Genomic DNA, 17,234 nt, shown 5'->3' on the forward strand with positions numbered 1-17,234 from the left:
ATCAGCGCTCTGGCACTCTGGGCACGTTATAAAAAGTGCTCTATGAGATAGCGGGAATTAAAGTGCAATTCTCATTAAATAGCGCAGGGAAATATTTCTGGAAGGAAAAAATATAGGGTACATTTCAAAGAGTTTTAAACTAACCTTTTATTTATTTGGGATTTTGTAAAGCGCTGCATCCCGCATAGATTCCTACTCAGGGCGCCAAAATGACATTTAGGCTGTAATGTTTCATGTCTGTAAACCCTTTGGTACCCCAGGTACAACCGGCCAATGTTTTATTAAAAATGTTATAAAGTATACAGATGGACTTTAATAAACTAATCGTCAAACAGAAACAAGCATTGAAAATGCAATAGGTCTCGCCTTTTATTAAGTTAAAGCCATTTGCTTTGCTATACAATACAATTAGCAAAGTAAATGGCTTTAACTTAATCAAAGGCAAGACCTATTGCATTTTCAATGCTTGTTTATTACTGTTGAGACAGGAATGTCCCTTGCATGGTATATGGGCATGTTTCCCTTCTATGGGTGTCCAGCTACCTGTTTATCTAGTACCCCGACATATTTTGGCCATGAATTTAGTGTGGACACAGAGGCATAGGACCCTCTCCGTGCATGCAAGGTCCAGGACCCTATCCTGTGACAATAAAGGATGCACCAAGCATGCCTCACAATGGATTTGAGAACTACTCTACCTGTCCTGGATATAGCAAAACACGAAGTGGCGGCAGCAAAATATAACCCCATTTTTTTCAGAGAGAGAGAGCGAGAGAGAGTGTATCCAATGCGTCAATGGGATAAATTTTGGGTGCTTCTGGTTTGCCGCTGAACAAGATGGAGGACGTGGACAGATACCTAGACCGTGGATTTGTATTGCTTACATTCCTTTGGTAAGAAGGAGGAGATTCATGCACTAAAGTGATGAGGATAGAGACAGGGCCTACTTTCAGAATTTTGCAAAGACTTTAATTAGCTAAGGCATGGAATCAGCTTCCTCTTGAACTTCGGACCCTTATTTCTCTGCCAGCCAGTCTCTCAGGGATGAAGGGCCATCACCTGATGTGTGCATTTCCGCTGGAGGAGCTGCCTCATCTTTTGATGCCTGCCTGCTGAGAGAGGAAAGTTGTCTACCTGGTCCTGCAGGAGAAGAGCCTATCCAGAGGCAGAAGCCCAACATTTTCCAATTTCTTTTCTAAAAAGATAAGCAATTAGCTGGTCAATGAAATTATTGTGTCTGTTGGTAGATTACCTAGTTCTGAGCTTATGCACCTGTGACTGCTCACCCTCGCTTCCTTGAGAGTCAAGTTCGAAAACCATAGTAGGAAAGACACCACAGGCTAATTACCTTGTTCACTTTGCCACTGGATTCAAGCTAGCCTGGCTGATGAGGGGTGTTACCCTGAAATCTGTCAAAGGATGCTTGATTCCAGTCCAGGGAAGACCTGGTTTGGCAGTTCGGGCTGGACTGTTCCCATAAGAAACAGGGTCAAGGCTGTTTTGCATATGGCTGGGTCTGAACTGGGGTGGCGAAGTGAGCTAAAGAACGATGACTGATTCCACCCAGATCTGTGACGGGAGGTGAGTGTCTGAAAAGATCAGGCACTCCGTCCATCATCTCCTTGTGTTCGCTTTGTTCGCCCTTAGTTGGCTGGGAATGCCCAGACAGGGGTCCCTTGCTCACTTTGCAACTGGATTCAAGCTAGCCTGGCTGCTGAGGGGTGTTACCCCGAAACCGGCTCTACTCGGATGCACCACTCTGCGCAGCAGTCCTTCGAGCAGAGGTTTTGTGGAAACCCTCCACGAGTGCACCGAGGATGAGTTTCCAGTAGCTCCTCTCAAATGACGGGAACACCACTGAACATCAGCTAATCACAAATGACGTACCTTCTGCCAGTCGTCGTATCCTTCAAACACCAACCTGAGTTGGTCTGGTGTTATTATTCTTCACACAGCTCTCATTAGGTCCTGAAGAAAGCCACAGCACCTCTACGGAGGGCACTATGGCTGAAACATGTCGACCCTATGATCACAAACAACCATGCTAGGTTGAATATTCCGGGCATGGTAGTGTAACTATTTTTAACCCTGACCCATGGGTATACCAGTAAAATTGTTTTTCCAACATACCAGGGAGTTAGTTTTACTTCACTAGCACATTTTCTCACACTCTCCCTCCACACCCGGCTCATCATAAGATTTTAGTATACCTCTTGCCATATACAACTAAAACATCCCTGAGCTCCTCCCTCTCAGTGAGGGGGATGTAGCCTGCACTGAGACCGGGTACGCAGTGCGAGGAGATTCCCTATGATCAAGCATGCCACTCTCGGGTGGGTGAGGGAATTCGTCCTATAAAAGGGAATCCGCCTTACACTCCTATCGCTTTTTCTTCCTTTGTCTTGAGCCAGGGTGGCTCGTTTGTGGTATTACCCCGAAACCGGTCCCAGGATGCTTGTTTCCAGTCCAGGGAAGACCTGGTTTGGCAGTTTGGGCTGGACTGTTACCATGAGGAACAGGTTCAAAACTGATTTGCATATGGATGGGTCTGAACTGGGGTGGCGAAGTGAGCTAAAGAACGATGATTGATTCAACCCAGATCTGTGACTGGGGGAGAGTGTCTGAAAAGCTTCAGCGCTCTGGCTCTTGCACCAGAATGGGGTCTTACAATGACTTTAGTTTTCTCTTGCTTGCAAGGAATTTGGTGCTCAGAATTGTTCTAGAAGTGTGCGTGGAGCTCGACTGGATTCGCTCCTTCCTTTCCGGCAGAACGCAGCGGGTCAGCTCGGACCCTAGACCAACCACCTACAGAGTCCTCCAGGGGTCCTCCCTCAGCCCTATGCTCTTAAAAGTCTACATGGTTCCGCTCCCCCCATCGTCAGAACCTACGGACTCAACATTGTGTCATACGCAGATGAGACCCAACTCATCCTCTCCCTATCCAACTAATCCAATACCACCAGACACAACTTTCGAGAAGGCATGGAAGCCGTTGCCAAATGGATGAAAAACAGCTGCCTACAACTAAACACCAACAAAACGGAAGTACTCATCATGGACCCAAACCCCGACGCCTGGAACTACACCTGGTGGCCCCCCGCCCTCGGAAGCCCGCTCACCACCACGGACCACGCACGCAACCTGGGAATCATCCTGGACTCGAAGTTCAAATGGACAGCCAGATCTAGCCGTTGAGTCCTCCTGCTTCCACACCCTCCGCCTCCCACATAAGACCTTCAAATGGATCCCCCTTCGAACACAGAAAGACCGTCACTTACGCCCTGGTCACCAGCAGATTCAGCAACGCACAATGCCGGAATAAACAAAAACCTCACCCGCAAGCTACAGAACATTCAAAACGCCACCGCAAGACTGGTCCTCAACCTGCCAAGACACTGCCACATCTCCCGGGACCCGGGCACACTCCACTGGCTCCCCATCGAAGCTAGAGTCACCTTCAGGATGCTCCCCCAAGCTCACAAGGCCCTCCACGACAACGGACCAGCATACCTGATCAGCCGACTCAATTCAATTCAATTTCGATTTATTGTTTGATTTGTTAAAATCATTACAATACCCCATCCCTATTTGCATAAAATCATGATACAAATTACATTACATATTTGAAAAGTGCAATTGCGTTACGTTGAATACATTTACAGAAATTCCTATTCACAAAAATATTCTCATCGGTGCCTATGTAGCGAAATAAGATTAAACAGCATAAATAAAATATAAGGACCTCTTGCAAAAGAGAAATAATTTGATACTGCCCTAATATTAAAGGCTTTAATGGACTTTGCTGTCTATTTGCAGCTGGAAAAGGGGCATGGCTTACTGTCTGCTTGATTATTATAGTGGATTGACTACAAGGAGAGGACTACAGTCCAAATTACTCTGCATCAGCCCGATATAAAAGTTTTCTGACCATTGTCATATATTTGACACCCCGGCAGGCCAAGATGATGGACGTGCCCTCCAGCCATCTTATTACCGCTTGCCTGCTCGAGCGAATGTTAAGGGCATTAAAAATACGTTTTAAGCACCGTCTCCTTTGGGGCAAAACAGCTGGGAAGGCACATAATAAGTGAATTAAAGATTCTGATTTGTAACCGCATAGTCGGCAGTTCTCGGAAAAGAAGGGCTTTTTCCAGATTGGATACAGATCTTTTGAATCGTGCACACCCATTCTGAAATTTATGAAACTCTTTTTTAACTGCTGACTGAAGTGAGCAGATAAATAAACTTGAGGCCTTAAGGTTTTGTACAAGTTGATGACTGTCCACCCATGCCGGCGCTTACTGAGTTCTCTTTTGTCTGCCAGTAGAGATTTCCTTTTTGCTGAAGCATTTGCAGCTTTGCTGAAACTTTATTTGTCATCCCCATTTTCCCATGCAGTTTGTAATTCCAGCACATCCAGAGATGTTTTCAGGAAGCTGCCCCGTGACATCGGTATTTCGAATTTCATCTGGACCCTAATTTCGTCCCAACATAATCTGTTCATAGAGTCAGGGGCAGAGGAGCGAAATTTATGACACAGTTTGACAAAACCGCTCATTCCTCTGAATTTTTGGTGCTGAAGGCCAAATTCCAGACGGACCTGAGCGGGAGATGCAGATTTTGGCAACGCAAAGACGGCCTTGAAAATCTTTAACAGGAGCTCGTTTAGTATGTTAGCTTCCTTACCACACCAGGTGGCTAAACCATACGATAAACTGGGCTGGATTTGTGCGGCCATTATTTTTAGCAAATGAGTGTAGTTCGGGCAATTGATATTTTTGCGTAGAAGCCTATACACGTAAATTAGTGAATGGGCTTTGGTTTTGAGACACAATTTATGCTCTTTATAAGAGGCGTTTTGCCCTATTATTACGCAGAGATATCTATAGCAATGCTGTTCTTCCACTGTTGCCCCGTTAGCCGACCATTTAAATTTTGCTTTTTTATGGTCCACTAAACGAATAATATTTGTTTTTTCTTTGTTTAGTTCGAGTTGCTCCTGCTCCAGGTAAGTTGCTAAGTTGTTTATAGATCTCTGTAAACCAATTGGGGTTTGGCTCAGCAATACAATATCGTCTGCGTATTGTAGAATGGCGACTGACTCGTTGGCAATTTTGGGAGGATGGCAATCGGCTTTTTCAAGGTGCGGAGCAATGTCTGAAAGAAACAAATTAAAAAGGCTAGGAGCTAAAACGCATACTTGTTTCAAGCCTTACCGCGTGTGGATACTAGAAGTTGTACTGTATCCGTCGCTCAACTTAACTCTGGCCCAAGTATCCGAATATAAGGTGGTTATGGCATTAAGCATTGTGCTCGGCAATCCCCAAGCCTTAAGTTTCTTCCAAAGATGACCCCTATTGACTCGATCGAAAGCTGATTTAATATCCACAAAGAATGCAAATAATCGAGATTTCTTTTTTTGCGCTAAAATAGTCAAGTTAGTTAGGTTGCCAATCCCTTGCCTAAAGCCCGTTTGGAACTTTGGGATTGTATTCTTTTCTTCCATCCAATCTTGAAGCTGGACCAGCAGGCAAGAAGCATAGAGCTTGGCCTCCACGTCTATCAACGAGATCAATCTATAATTACCTGGATTGCGGTGGTCACCCTTTTTAAATATAGGGTGAATAATATTCCCTTTCCAGGAGGCCGGAATGTTAGATCGTGTATAGATCTCATTGAAGACGGGGGTAAGATGGACAGACCAAAAGGCTGGATCGCTCTTGAAAAATAGCATTTGGAAGTCCGTTGGGACCTGCCGCTCCCTTGGACTTGAGTTTTGATATAAAAGCTCTTAGTTCCTTTGCATTAGTTAGCTTGTGGCTAAATACTTCTGGGCTTGCTGCATTATCTTCCAAATTGTCCAGGTCAGGAGCTGATTGTTTTGCCTCCTGATCAGAGAAGTGCCCACTTTGCTCTTCTATGGCACCTGTTGCTGTGTTACTGTACAGGGATTTCACTTGGTGAACCCACGTTTCTTGACCAATTCCTGCTTCTTGCTGTAGTTTTGGGCCCGATGACAATTTGTTTATAATGCCCCAGAAGTCACTGCTGTTGGACTTTTTACTAGCGGTCAGTAGATGTATCCAAATGCCCCTCTTATGCGCTAATTTTGCGCTCTTCAGATTCTTCCTGTAATTGCTCCTCAGTTGGCACAGCTTCCGTTTTTCTATTTTCCTGCCTGCTTTTACTGCACGTATTTGTGATCGCACCTCTCGTGCGAGCCCTCTTTTTTTGTTCTCTTAGCTCGTAATTGAACCAGGGTTCTCTTTTGAAGACTATCCTTGAGTTGCGACCCCTTGTAGCTGGGAATCTTTGAACTACTAACTCAACCAACTGTTGCCAGGTTTTAACGTAGCCGACTTCTGTATGCGTAACCTGATTGCCCAAAAATTCCCTAGCTGTCTCTTGAATGATTTGTGGGCATGCTCCCAGCCATTTGAGTTTTCGAAAATTCAATTTTTTCTGGGTAATGCACTATGGACCTAATTTTTTGGGCGAGCTTAGCTTTGGTGTTCATTTTTACGATAAGAGGAAGATGATCACTCTCGACTCGAGATATAACTTTAAGGGTATCGACTTGCGAGAGTAGGTTATTACTTAAGATGACAAAATCAATTGTTGAAGCAATATTTCCACTCAGAAATGTGACTGCCGCTGGAATATCACCCAGAGTTTTTCCATTCAGGATTATCAGGTCAAGAGATTAAAGTTGTTTTATTAGCATTCTAGCTCCCTGTTTGTCCTGCCTTTTACTTTCATGCAAAGTACTAGTTATTAAATAACAATTGAAATCACCTGAGATGATCATTTGTTAGTACTGATGACTTTTCTGCAGTGCTTTTATTAGAGTCGTTAGTGTAGTATATTTTTCATTCTGCTCTTTCCTTTCGGGATGGATATAGACATTAATTGCTAATAATTGCAGCTTGTATTCTTCAGGCGAATGTCTGCTGCTTAATTTGGTCACTTGGACCCATGCAGTCCCCGTATCCAGTTCTTCCGATGACCAATCCAATTTTTGGTTTATGAAGGTTGAGAGGCCCCATTTTGGGTGCCCACAACTTGAGTCCTTCAGCCAAAATGTGGAATTCTATTAATCCTGGGAGAGAAATTGGCGACATGTTCCAGGTTTCCTGAAGCAGGATGATGTCTTGATGAGTAATAAATGTTAATGTTTCGTGGTCCTGCCCCATATCTTTGAAGCCATGGACATTCCATGAACAAAACAAAATGTTGACTAAGTGGACTTCTTCCTGGCTGGGGACCGGCCTCCGTACTCCTATTAAATTTTTCCTTTCTTCGTTAGGTATGCTTATTATTTAATGTTTTTGACACCCAGGACCAGTCCCTGGTCTCCAGAGAGCTTCCCGACGGGTTTCTGATGCTTCCTGTTAAGTTCGACCTGTCGTCATTACATAGCGTGACAGGCGAGCTTGAACGTGCACCTCGCACGCATGTGAAATTATTTTTCGCCGGCTCAAATTCCACGCACCCAAAGGATCCTACGATCAGTCCAGCTCTCCTACGCCTTGGTCCCCCCACTAGAAAGACCAGATCGAGAGGCTGCTCCTTCTCCTTCCTCGCGGCCAAAGCCTGGAACGAACTTCCGCTCCACCTCAGACAGACAACATCGCTCCCCATCTTCGCAAGAAATCTCAAAACCTGGCACTTCTACAGACCCACTCCTTGATGGACTGGAACCTGCGCACCTCTTCGTCCCCCAGCGCCTTGAGCCCCTTCCGGGTGAGTAGTCGCGCTTAATAAACACCTGATTGATTGATTGTGGAGCTCCCGCTGACTTCAGGAGGATTCCTCGTCTACAGTTGCACTCCGCACCTTCCTGAGCTCATACAATTCTTCCTTCTGGAGAATAAGCTAGCATTTCATACGTAGAATTGTTTTGATGTGCCAATTACAATGTGGTTGCTGAATCCAGAGGTTAGCTAAATTTAGTTTTTGGCCCTGAAACTGCGGATTAAAAATTTCAGATTTTGACACTGCTACATCTGCTACGCTAGAGGAACTATAATTATATTTAATGGAGTATCGGACCATGACAATTTTCACAACTGTTCAGTAAGTCTTTTGGTGAATAGCAGATTTCATAGATCAGATTACTGGTTTCAATTAGGCATGGTGAGCTATCAGAACGCTAGCTACTACAGTTACAGGATATATTAGTGACTGCAAAGCAAATCAAATTCGTAAAAGAGGTTAAGTGAGGGGAAAAATATTCTGACTACATACATCGTCACCAAAGCTACTCAACAAACTATTACGTCCAACAAAGATAGTTGTTGCACTAGGATGTTAACAAGACAAAAGAAAAGTTTGCGATAATAATTAAGAGCAAACGCATATCCCTGAACTCCCTTTTCATCTCTACCACAAATAATGACTGCAAACTTCAATAGCAACCTGCATCAGTTCCGGCTACCAAACAGTTAAGAAGCTGTTTAGTATGGAGACAGATTATAAAACATTGCTCCAAATAACATAGTTACTCATCATGCAAGTGACTGGAGTTGCAACAGCAATGGAAAGCAAGCAGTGACCCTTTGCTAAGTTTTGTTAACCGAAGACATTAAACATTTAATTGTAGAGTTAATTCACAGTTAAAGGGCAAAGAACTTATTATGCTCCCCAAGGTGAAAGCATTTTATGTTAGTAGTAGAAAGTAATAATTAAGATATATAAATTCTCGTTTTTTTCAGTGTTTCAAAATATCATGAGAACTTGTTAAAAGGACTGGCCTTCAGAGTTTTAAAACGCTGCAATTGACAATTTCTGGATGCTTGACTGTTGCAAGAGATCCTTCCAATCACACATACATCCGTATTGTATCAGACTGTAGTACATTCGGTCATTATTTGACGTCAGTGGAGTAAGGAACAAATCCTTTGTGCAGCAAGGTGCAGCGATGTCCCAGACGTCAGACAGGTGTCCTTGCTGTAATCAGGCTTCCTTTACCCAAATATAATTTCTCGAAGTCACGCAGGTGCCCACCATTGCCTTTCAATCTCAGGATATGAACGAAATATAATTAAGATTTTAAGTGCCTTCCTGTAAATTTTTTAATATTTAATCCTAATATTATTATATAATACCAGGGACATGCATCTGGAAACAAGCTGATTAGCAACCCATACCAGGAAACAATTGAAAAGCAGTGAGCTGCCTATCATAAGAACCCCTAAACTCCAGGAGAAATTACCTGTATGGAAAGTAGCTCTGGAAAACAGCAGCTAGGCGTGGTGGGTGAAAAATCCCAACTGGGCAAAAATGAAAGACCCTCACATAAAACGCTGCAGGTGAACGTTCGGCTCGGTCAAACACGGAGGCAGAAGCAAGAAAGAGAGAGAAGGAAAGTGAAAGTATAAACTTGGATGGAACGTGAAGGCGGCGAGCTACAGATAAAGCGGAGAATGGAGAGGAAAAGAGAGAGCAGAAAACAGGGAGCGAGTAAGTGAGGAGTGAAGGGCGCTAAAAGCGCCGATAGGAACGGCAGCATAAGTGTGTAGGAATACTTCTTGGTGTTACATCACCAAAGAATGGGACGATATAACCTTCCACATTTAAAACACATTAGAGCCAAAGGTTGAAGGAGAATGACACAAAGCTTCCTTTCTCTGCATTTCTTATATGTACGTTTTTTAAGTATTGGTTACATGAGGTCTCGCAGACATCTATAGCGAATAGGTCAAGCCTTAGCAAGCTGTAGCAAGCTTTTTTTTTTATTATTGCACGCCTTCGCCACAAAAAGAAACATAAAAACTGCCAAAACGTGGCACTACTTTGCAATAAACATGTACATATAATAGAAAGTATGGCTGTATGGCAGGCAGATACAGAAACTTTTTTGTTTTAATACATGACTGAAAAATATTCTTATAAAGAACAAATAAAAGGTATAAATTCACTATTGTAAACTGAAGACAGTTTAAATACACAAAGATGACTAAAGAATAGGATACAGAATGGACAAACGGAAACACTGGCAAAGTAATGTATTTTTCCCACCAGCTCTGGCACTTGAGTGCACCACTTTTTAGGCATTTGTGCACAGGTTATCAGAAAAAAAGCTGTCATTCACAGTATAAGAGAGCCAATGGCTGAAGTGGACTGACCCACTGCTCCATGCTGTAGGTTGCAGTGGGTGCAAGCAAAACGTAATTGACTGCTAACACAGACCAATGGATGAAGAGAGCTGGCCCAAAGCCTCTCTATGTATGTGTGCGTACCTATATATTCAGACCTGTATTTTTTACTTACAAATTTTTCCAATAAACGAGGCTGCCAAAACAACTAATGCAAGCTCCAAGCCAGACCTAATAATCTCCTTCGACATCATCAATGTAATACAAACAAACAAAAACAAAGTCATTTATGCAAATGGTTAATAAACTGTCATAGAAAAATACTTCAGTGCAAATGCACACTCCTGGACTAGAAACCACTCTTTAGAAAGACTTCTTTTTGTCACTGCATTCTAATTTGTAACCATTAATTATCTTTCCCCAACAGAGATTAGGTCATCACAAGGTAGTTAAAATCACTGTCAACTAATAAGCTCTTAAAAATCATATGGAATTCCTATTAACATGCATCATTAAGGACAAACAGGTAGGCCTATTTAAGACCCACTCCCACAAAATATAACACTGAAGAAAAACATGTGACATTCTAGCTCTTCTCTATAAAAGCATCAGTATGATCCGTTTTGTCTGTGTTCAACCTGCCAGCATTCGCCTAAAACTTGCCCAGAACTCCATACACGTGTCCAACAGATTAAGCACATTCATATAACACTCAACATGAAGGAATTACACACACAATATGTATACCCTCGGCACATAAAAAAATGATGAATATAAATCTATCCAGGCTGGGAGTGATTAAAAGTATGTATGTATGTATGTCTGTCTGTCTATCGGTCATTTGCAACCTTGTACTTAAGATTCAACCGTGTTTTTAACAGAAATGGCATTTATGAATCTGTAATAACCGTGCCCCAATTCTTCAACTAATCTACACCAAGCTGTTATACCTTTATTTCTTATAATGCATCCTTTCCCTGGTTACCCATTGCCTGCTGCTTAGCCAGTATGAATGTGATGTGTATGTGGAATGTTAGAATGCTTGATGAGGGAGTGGAATGCTGGAGTGCCTGGTGGAGTGGAGAAAGAGACAGTTGGAGTGAGTGGGCTGAGCAGCAAGGATGCTGCTCCGGGTGGGACTCAACTAATGAACTACCATCCTGTAACTAAGCTACTAAACCTCTTACTTATTACCTACCCCATGGCTACCTCTGGACTTCTTTTGGATTACATCAATGGCGAAGAGGATGGGATAGAGAAAAAAAAAAAAAAAAGACAGTACACCCCCTAACTTGTGCAAATTTGAGGCAGAATGGTTGAGTAAGGCCTAAGTAACAGAGGAGGGATGTCCAAAAGACAAAACACCAGACTTGCTAAATAATAACAGTATCTGTTTTCATGTTAATGCAAAAAGGGCTTACCAAAAATTGGTCCTCACAAGTGGTGGCATAATAAAAACAAGCGTTAGCAATGCCAATAGGTTTGGCATATATATGACAGTGCCTCTTCTGCCATAGATGGGTTTACACACCGGTAATTCATTATAAATTACCTCTGTCAGTCATCTTTGCACTCATGCATCCATTCATCCATACACTGACTCATTCTTGCAATCACCCATTTACACAACCACAATACAACAAACACAAACTCAACAATATATGCAAGATAAATGAAAAGAATAAAAGTAGAAAAAAAATGAAAATGTGCTGCTGTGTAAACACGGCAGGCATATGCTTGCAATAACAAATTTAAATAAATCATAGCAGCGGGTGGTTGTCTTAAAATGATATTGTACATACTGCATCGTTGTCTTAAAGTTTCTTTATGGCCACCATGTTTAGAAATAAATGTATCACCGATCTTGGAATAGCAAACAATGTTACAATATGGATAATACTATTCCATGAAAGTCGTCTGGTTTAGAGGAAGTGGCCGTGCACAATATGGCGCACCGAGGAAATGTGCTGCAAGTAAACGGCACATTAGCACTGTCTGGAGAGCTGTAACATGATCTAAAGATCAAAATAAAAAGACACACATACGTATGTAAGAATGTAAGTAGGTATCATTTGTTTTTATTACAATATTCTGGCAGACAACCAATCCCATCAGGACTTTGAAGAGATTCTTGAAGGAATTATCACAAAGCAGATCTTCTGCTTCAAGGGTTTGTCAAAAGGTGTAATTAGAACCGCATACATATGTATTCTGGAGATTCAATGTAACAAATTGCCTACTTATTGGCTTTCGCACAATCAGCAATCCTGCCTTAAAAGCCTATTACCTTTATCAAAAGCTTTTCACAATAAGTATGTCAGGCTTACTGTCATTTTCGTAACTTTTCATAGTAAACAAATCAAACTTACGTAATCTGACTTAAGTTTTGCCAGTGGACTAATAAGACCCACTGACTTGACACCATAATCAACAAAGTCCTACTTAAATTTGCATATGGTGGAACCATCGTGCATACAGTATTTAAATCAAAAATGTATTTAAAAAAATTACAGTAGGCAAAGCCAAATACTATCTCTTCTAAGATGGCACAACAACAATTATCAAACTGCAAATCATCTATTCCCATGGCTTGTCAAAAGGGGGTAACCAACAGCAAAACCCTTGCCTACTGCGGTAATCCGCAAGATTTCATGTAATAAAGTACCCTTAGGCAAGCTTTAGAAGAAAGTAATAGCAATCCGCCCTCAAATGCCTACTGACTTTAATAAGTGTTTTCGAAATAAATAGGTCAGGCCTACTGCGTTTATACTACCTTTTCCTAAGACGCAGCAGACAAGGCATATAACTTTGATAATTGGTTTGGCGAGCCAAAAAGTGCAATACAAGAACTCTTTTTCAGTAGAAGCACACATCTGCTTGATCAAATGTACTACTCAAGGTAACTAACATGTGGGCAGAGCATAAGACCCTTTCACTGTAGTACTTCTGAAAGCTCTCTTTCTGTTGATCACATAGGATTTGGAAACAAGACATTCTAAAACGGAGATTCGCAGGCAAATACGGAAATAGCAGCAGAGCTCCGCTCTTGGGTCCAGTCATCGGTGATAGAAACAATTCTTACGGCCGCAGAAGCACATACTCAACGGTTAACTATTGGCACATTTCAAACGTGCCTAATAATATCGCTTTGAAAGCGGATCATTTAACAGGTTATCACTGGGTGATTGTCATACCTTCAAAATACCCACTTGTGCTTAAAAGGTGGTAAAGTGCATCTGGCAAAGCAGTACCGGGTAACTGCTGACATATGCCTATCATGAGAGGGAGAGCAGGCAGTGCGTGTTCCAGACTCGGTGCCAGCAACTACAGCAACCTCCCAGGGGATGGAGCGAACTGGCGAATGTGTCTGACAGAAGACATATCGCATTAAATACTGAGAGTCTTTGGATCCAACATACCGCGGTTCACACCGTGGGGATCAGGACAGGACGCCTGGAAGAAAGGTCACTGCCGGGCAGCTGGAGTCGGTGGATGAATGATCCACTAATGAGAGGAAGGCTCGGCGCACACGGGTGGAAGGAACGGGTTTGATCGCGGACTGGGAGGTGATGGGAATGCTGGTGCCCACAAACTAGCGCTCCAACTTTATCTGTCAGCGCACAGTTTGGGGAGCTATGCTAGTTTGCCGGCACCCTCCCTAGATTCAGAATAACATGTTGACAGCTGCACCTCCCTATGACAGCTCCACACACCCCTCCCGCCCTCACATACCGTGGCAACCTCACGCGCAGAACACTGTTGCAGGGCAGTGTCCACATCGGGTACATCCACCTCAGCTTCTGACGCCATTTCTGCTGAGCAACAACTGATGCAGGAAGCGGAAACAGCGGCGACACCAGCTGGAAACCGAGACAGGCAGACCAGCACTAAACAGCGAAGAAGGACTGCCGAGGGACCTGACGACGATAACCACAGAGGTCTAATAAAGAACTAGAGTGCTAACTCCCGCTCTCTCTCTCTCTCACACACACAAACCCAGCACAAAGGGAAGCAAAACAACCCCTAAGTTCAGGTAGAGTTAATATAAAGAACAGAAAGCTTGTTTACACAGTCAAGTTTTCAGTTAGCACCCGAACAATGTGAGCCAACGTCCTTTTATGGATAAACCGGCATAGCATTCCATAATTTAGGGGTACATGTCGAGAAACTGCGTCCATCCGTTTTGGATTTGCAATATTTAGGCACAGTCAGTAGATTAGTGCCAGAGGAATGCAGGAGCACCATGGAAAGGTAATCCTGAAATTTCTTTTTTTTTGTGAAAAAGCAGGTTATTCCCTGCTCTTAGTCTTTGTATCATGCATAACAAATTAAAGATGATTCTCTGTTTAACAAGTAGGTTTTCAAATATGTACTTAAAATGAGCAAATCGCAAGGCTCCCTTGGCCTGTCTGGCGGTAGTACTTTGGGTCACTTGGAGCTTGTGAAGTAAATATTGAGGTAGGTTTGGGTATAAAGACTTGGCATAAAGTTGTGATTAAATTATAGCTGAGACTGCCCAGCTTCTTAACTTGGGAAAGGGAAGCTCACATTTTCCTCAAAACCTTGAGATGGCAGATACACGAGGAAACCATTGATGACATTTGTGGAGCGGTAAAAAGTTGGCTTTCAAGTCTAGCTCACAGACATTTTGTACAGTGAGTGGGAGAGGATGTAGAAACATGTTATTGTGTCCAATAAAAGTCCGACCACAAATCACTGTGTCCGTTGACTATAAAGACCTTTGTCCTATTTACATTGCAATCAGACTTGTTACCTCCCATCCATTGGCAGATTAAACGCATTGACTGTTGAAAATCACTAGGGATTTAGGATTGCTGTTGAAACAATTGAGAATATGAGTGTCGTCAGCGTACATGTATATGCATTCACCCGTTGTTCCAGAAGAGCTTTGGCCAATGTTATGTTATGTTAGTAGTGTTTTGTAAAGCGCTCGTTCACCGGTTGGTTTCTTGGCGCTGGATCTAGGAAGTGCCGGAAGGTTTGATAGTTTAATTGTAAGCCTGAATGTACAACCAAGTTTTAAGCAATTTTCTGAATTTCAATAGATCAGTAGTGGAACTGAGTTCCAGAGGGATCGAATTCCATAACTTAGGGGCCAGGGTTGCAAACCTGTAAAAGCGACAGTATCTCAGCAGGATGTACTGAATTATTTAGAAAGGTATGTACAAGACATTACAAGGAACACAAGAGAGGAAACTTAAAGTTGTTCTTTCAAAGCGCCCATATGCGTCATATATTTGGCAGATCAAAAAAGTTTTTTGCAGTAATAAGAGCACAACAGGGTATAAATACTCTGGCAACCCTAGTGAAAGTGTACAAAGTGCTCGTGCTAGTGAAACAACGGCGCTAGTGACAACGTGAAAAACCACAACAGACGGCGCAAGAAGGCAATATATACAATACAAGGTCCATATAACAATTTACTCGATAGTATAATTGGTATTTTTCTTAGTTTCAATGAACCAGGTTTGTGTGCGCCAAGAACATTTAGGCTGGTGGATAATGGTCGACGGCGTTTCGATCCTGTCAGTTAAGGATCATCATCAGGACCTGGGTCGCCTAAATTGGGAGTGCTCTGTAAAAAACAATTACCGGATCAGAGCGGCGGTCAGGAGGAAAGGAGAAAGGAGAGCTGGGGCAGGAAAACGACAGGAGGGATGGGGCAGGTGAAATGGAAAACAAAAAGACAAAAGGGAAGATGGGGAAGATGAGAAGGAAAGAAAGGGAAAGACAAAAAGGAAGAGTAGGGGGGGTTGATAGTGGGGGTGAGAACAAAGAGGATGGGTGGGGCGGAGTGGCTGGAAAGAAGGAAGGGAAAAAAGGGGGGGGGGAAAGGATGGCGGGACGGGAAAAAGGCAAAAGGGGGAGAAAAGAGCAGGGAGAGGGTAGAAGTGGAACAGGCAATGACTGGCAGCCTACCTTGTGCATGGGGAGAAGGGTGTTCAGCAATGGGTAATTGCTAGAAAGAGCAAGGGGAGAAATGTCTCCCTCGGAGATCTGTGGAAAACGAGGGATACGAGAGAATAAGGAGGTGGAAAAATAACAAGGAAAGGGAGGCAGCAAGGCTAACAGCGACTCACCGAAGTAAGGATTAAGGAACTTCGCAGGAAGGGCAACCGATGCAGGGGGAGGACCGGTATGCAGCCTGGAAAAGAAGGGGGGGGGGGGGGGGGCAGGAAGTTACCGGCTGTACAACGGAGGTAGGGTTGAGAACTAACAAGGACCTTTAGAAGCTTACCCAATTTTAGATGGAGCAGCAGTCAGGAATCTGGTCGCGCAGTCAATTGGCGATCAGCAGCAGAACAGATTCCTGCATCGGTTGCCCTTCCTGCGAAGTTCCTTAATCCTTACTTCGGTGAGTCGCTGTTAGCCTTGCTGCCTCCCTTTCCTTGTTATTTTTCCACTTCCACCTCCTTATTCTCTCGTATCTCTCGTTTTCCACAGATCTCCGAGGGAGACATTTCTCCCCTTGCTCTTTCTAGCAATTACCCATTGCTGAACACCCTTCTCCCCATGCACAAGGTAGGCTGCCAGTCATTGCCTGTTCCACTTCTACCCTCTCCCTGCTCTTTTCTCCCCCTTTTGCCTTTTTCCCGTCCCGCCATCCTTTCCCCCCCCCTTTTTTCCCTTCCTTCTTTCCAGCCACTCCGCCCCACCCATCCTCTTTGTTCTCACCCCCACTATCAACCCCCCCTACTCTTCCTTTTTGTCTTTCCCTTTCTTTCCTTCTCATCTTCCCCATCTTCCCTTTTGTCTTTTTGTTTTCCATTTCACCTGCCCCATCCCTCCTGTCGTTTTCCTGCCCCAGCTCTCCTTTCTCCTTTCCTCCTGACCGCCGCTCTGATCCGGTAATTGTTTTTTACAGAGCACTCCCAATTTAGGCGACCCAGGTCCTGATGATGATCCTTAACTGACAGGATCGAAACGCCGTCGACCATTATCCACCAGCCTAAATGTTCTTGGCGCACACAAACCTGGTTCATTGAAACTAAGAAAAATACCAATTATACTATCGAGTAAATTGTTATATGGACCTTGTATTGTATATATTGCCTTCTTGCGCCGTCTGTTGTGGTTTTTCACGTTGTCACTAGCGCCGTTGTTTCACTAGCACGA

The 17,234-nt window shown here is 43.4% G+C and overlaps 1 protein-coding gene and 1 long non-coding RNA gene across 4 annotated transcripts in view; one reads left to right on the forward strand and one right to left on the reverse strand.

Moving 5' to 3' along the window:
- Positions 1-13,978, reverse strand: part of UBR2 (ubiquitin protein ligase E3 component n-recognin 2) — a 1,393,714-nt gene extending 1,379,736 nt beyond the window's left edge. For all 3 annotated transcript variants that reach the window (XM_085612829.1, XM_085612828.1, XM_085612830.1), the window contains exon 1: positions 13,830-13,978. In XM_085612829.1, coding sequence (XP_085468955.1) covers positions 13,830-13,907 — 78 coding nt within the window. In that variant the 5' untranslated portion in view covers positions 13,908-13,978. The remainder of the gene's footprint in view (positions 1-13,829) is intronic.
- A 232-nt stretch (positions 13,979-14,210) lies between these two features.
- LOC146821783 (uncharacterized) lies at positions 14,211-17,008 on the forward strand. The gene is made up of 3 exons (XR_014962775.1): positions 14,211-14,348; positions 16,563-16,640; positions 16,984-17,008. It is a non-coding gene; the product is annotated as an uncharacterized LOC146821783 (long non-coding RNA).
- The last annotated feature ends 226 nt before the right edge of the window (positions 17,009-17,234 follow it).

The sequence above is a fragment of the Triturus cristatus genome, chromosome 6, assembly GCF_964204655.1.
Source record: "Triturus cristatus chromosome 6, aTriCri1.1, whole genome shotgun sequence".
Taxonomy (NCBI): domain Eukaryota; kingdom Metazoa; phylum Chordata; class Amphibia; order Caudata; family Salamandridae; genus Triturus; species Triturus cristatus.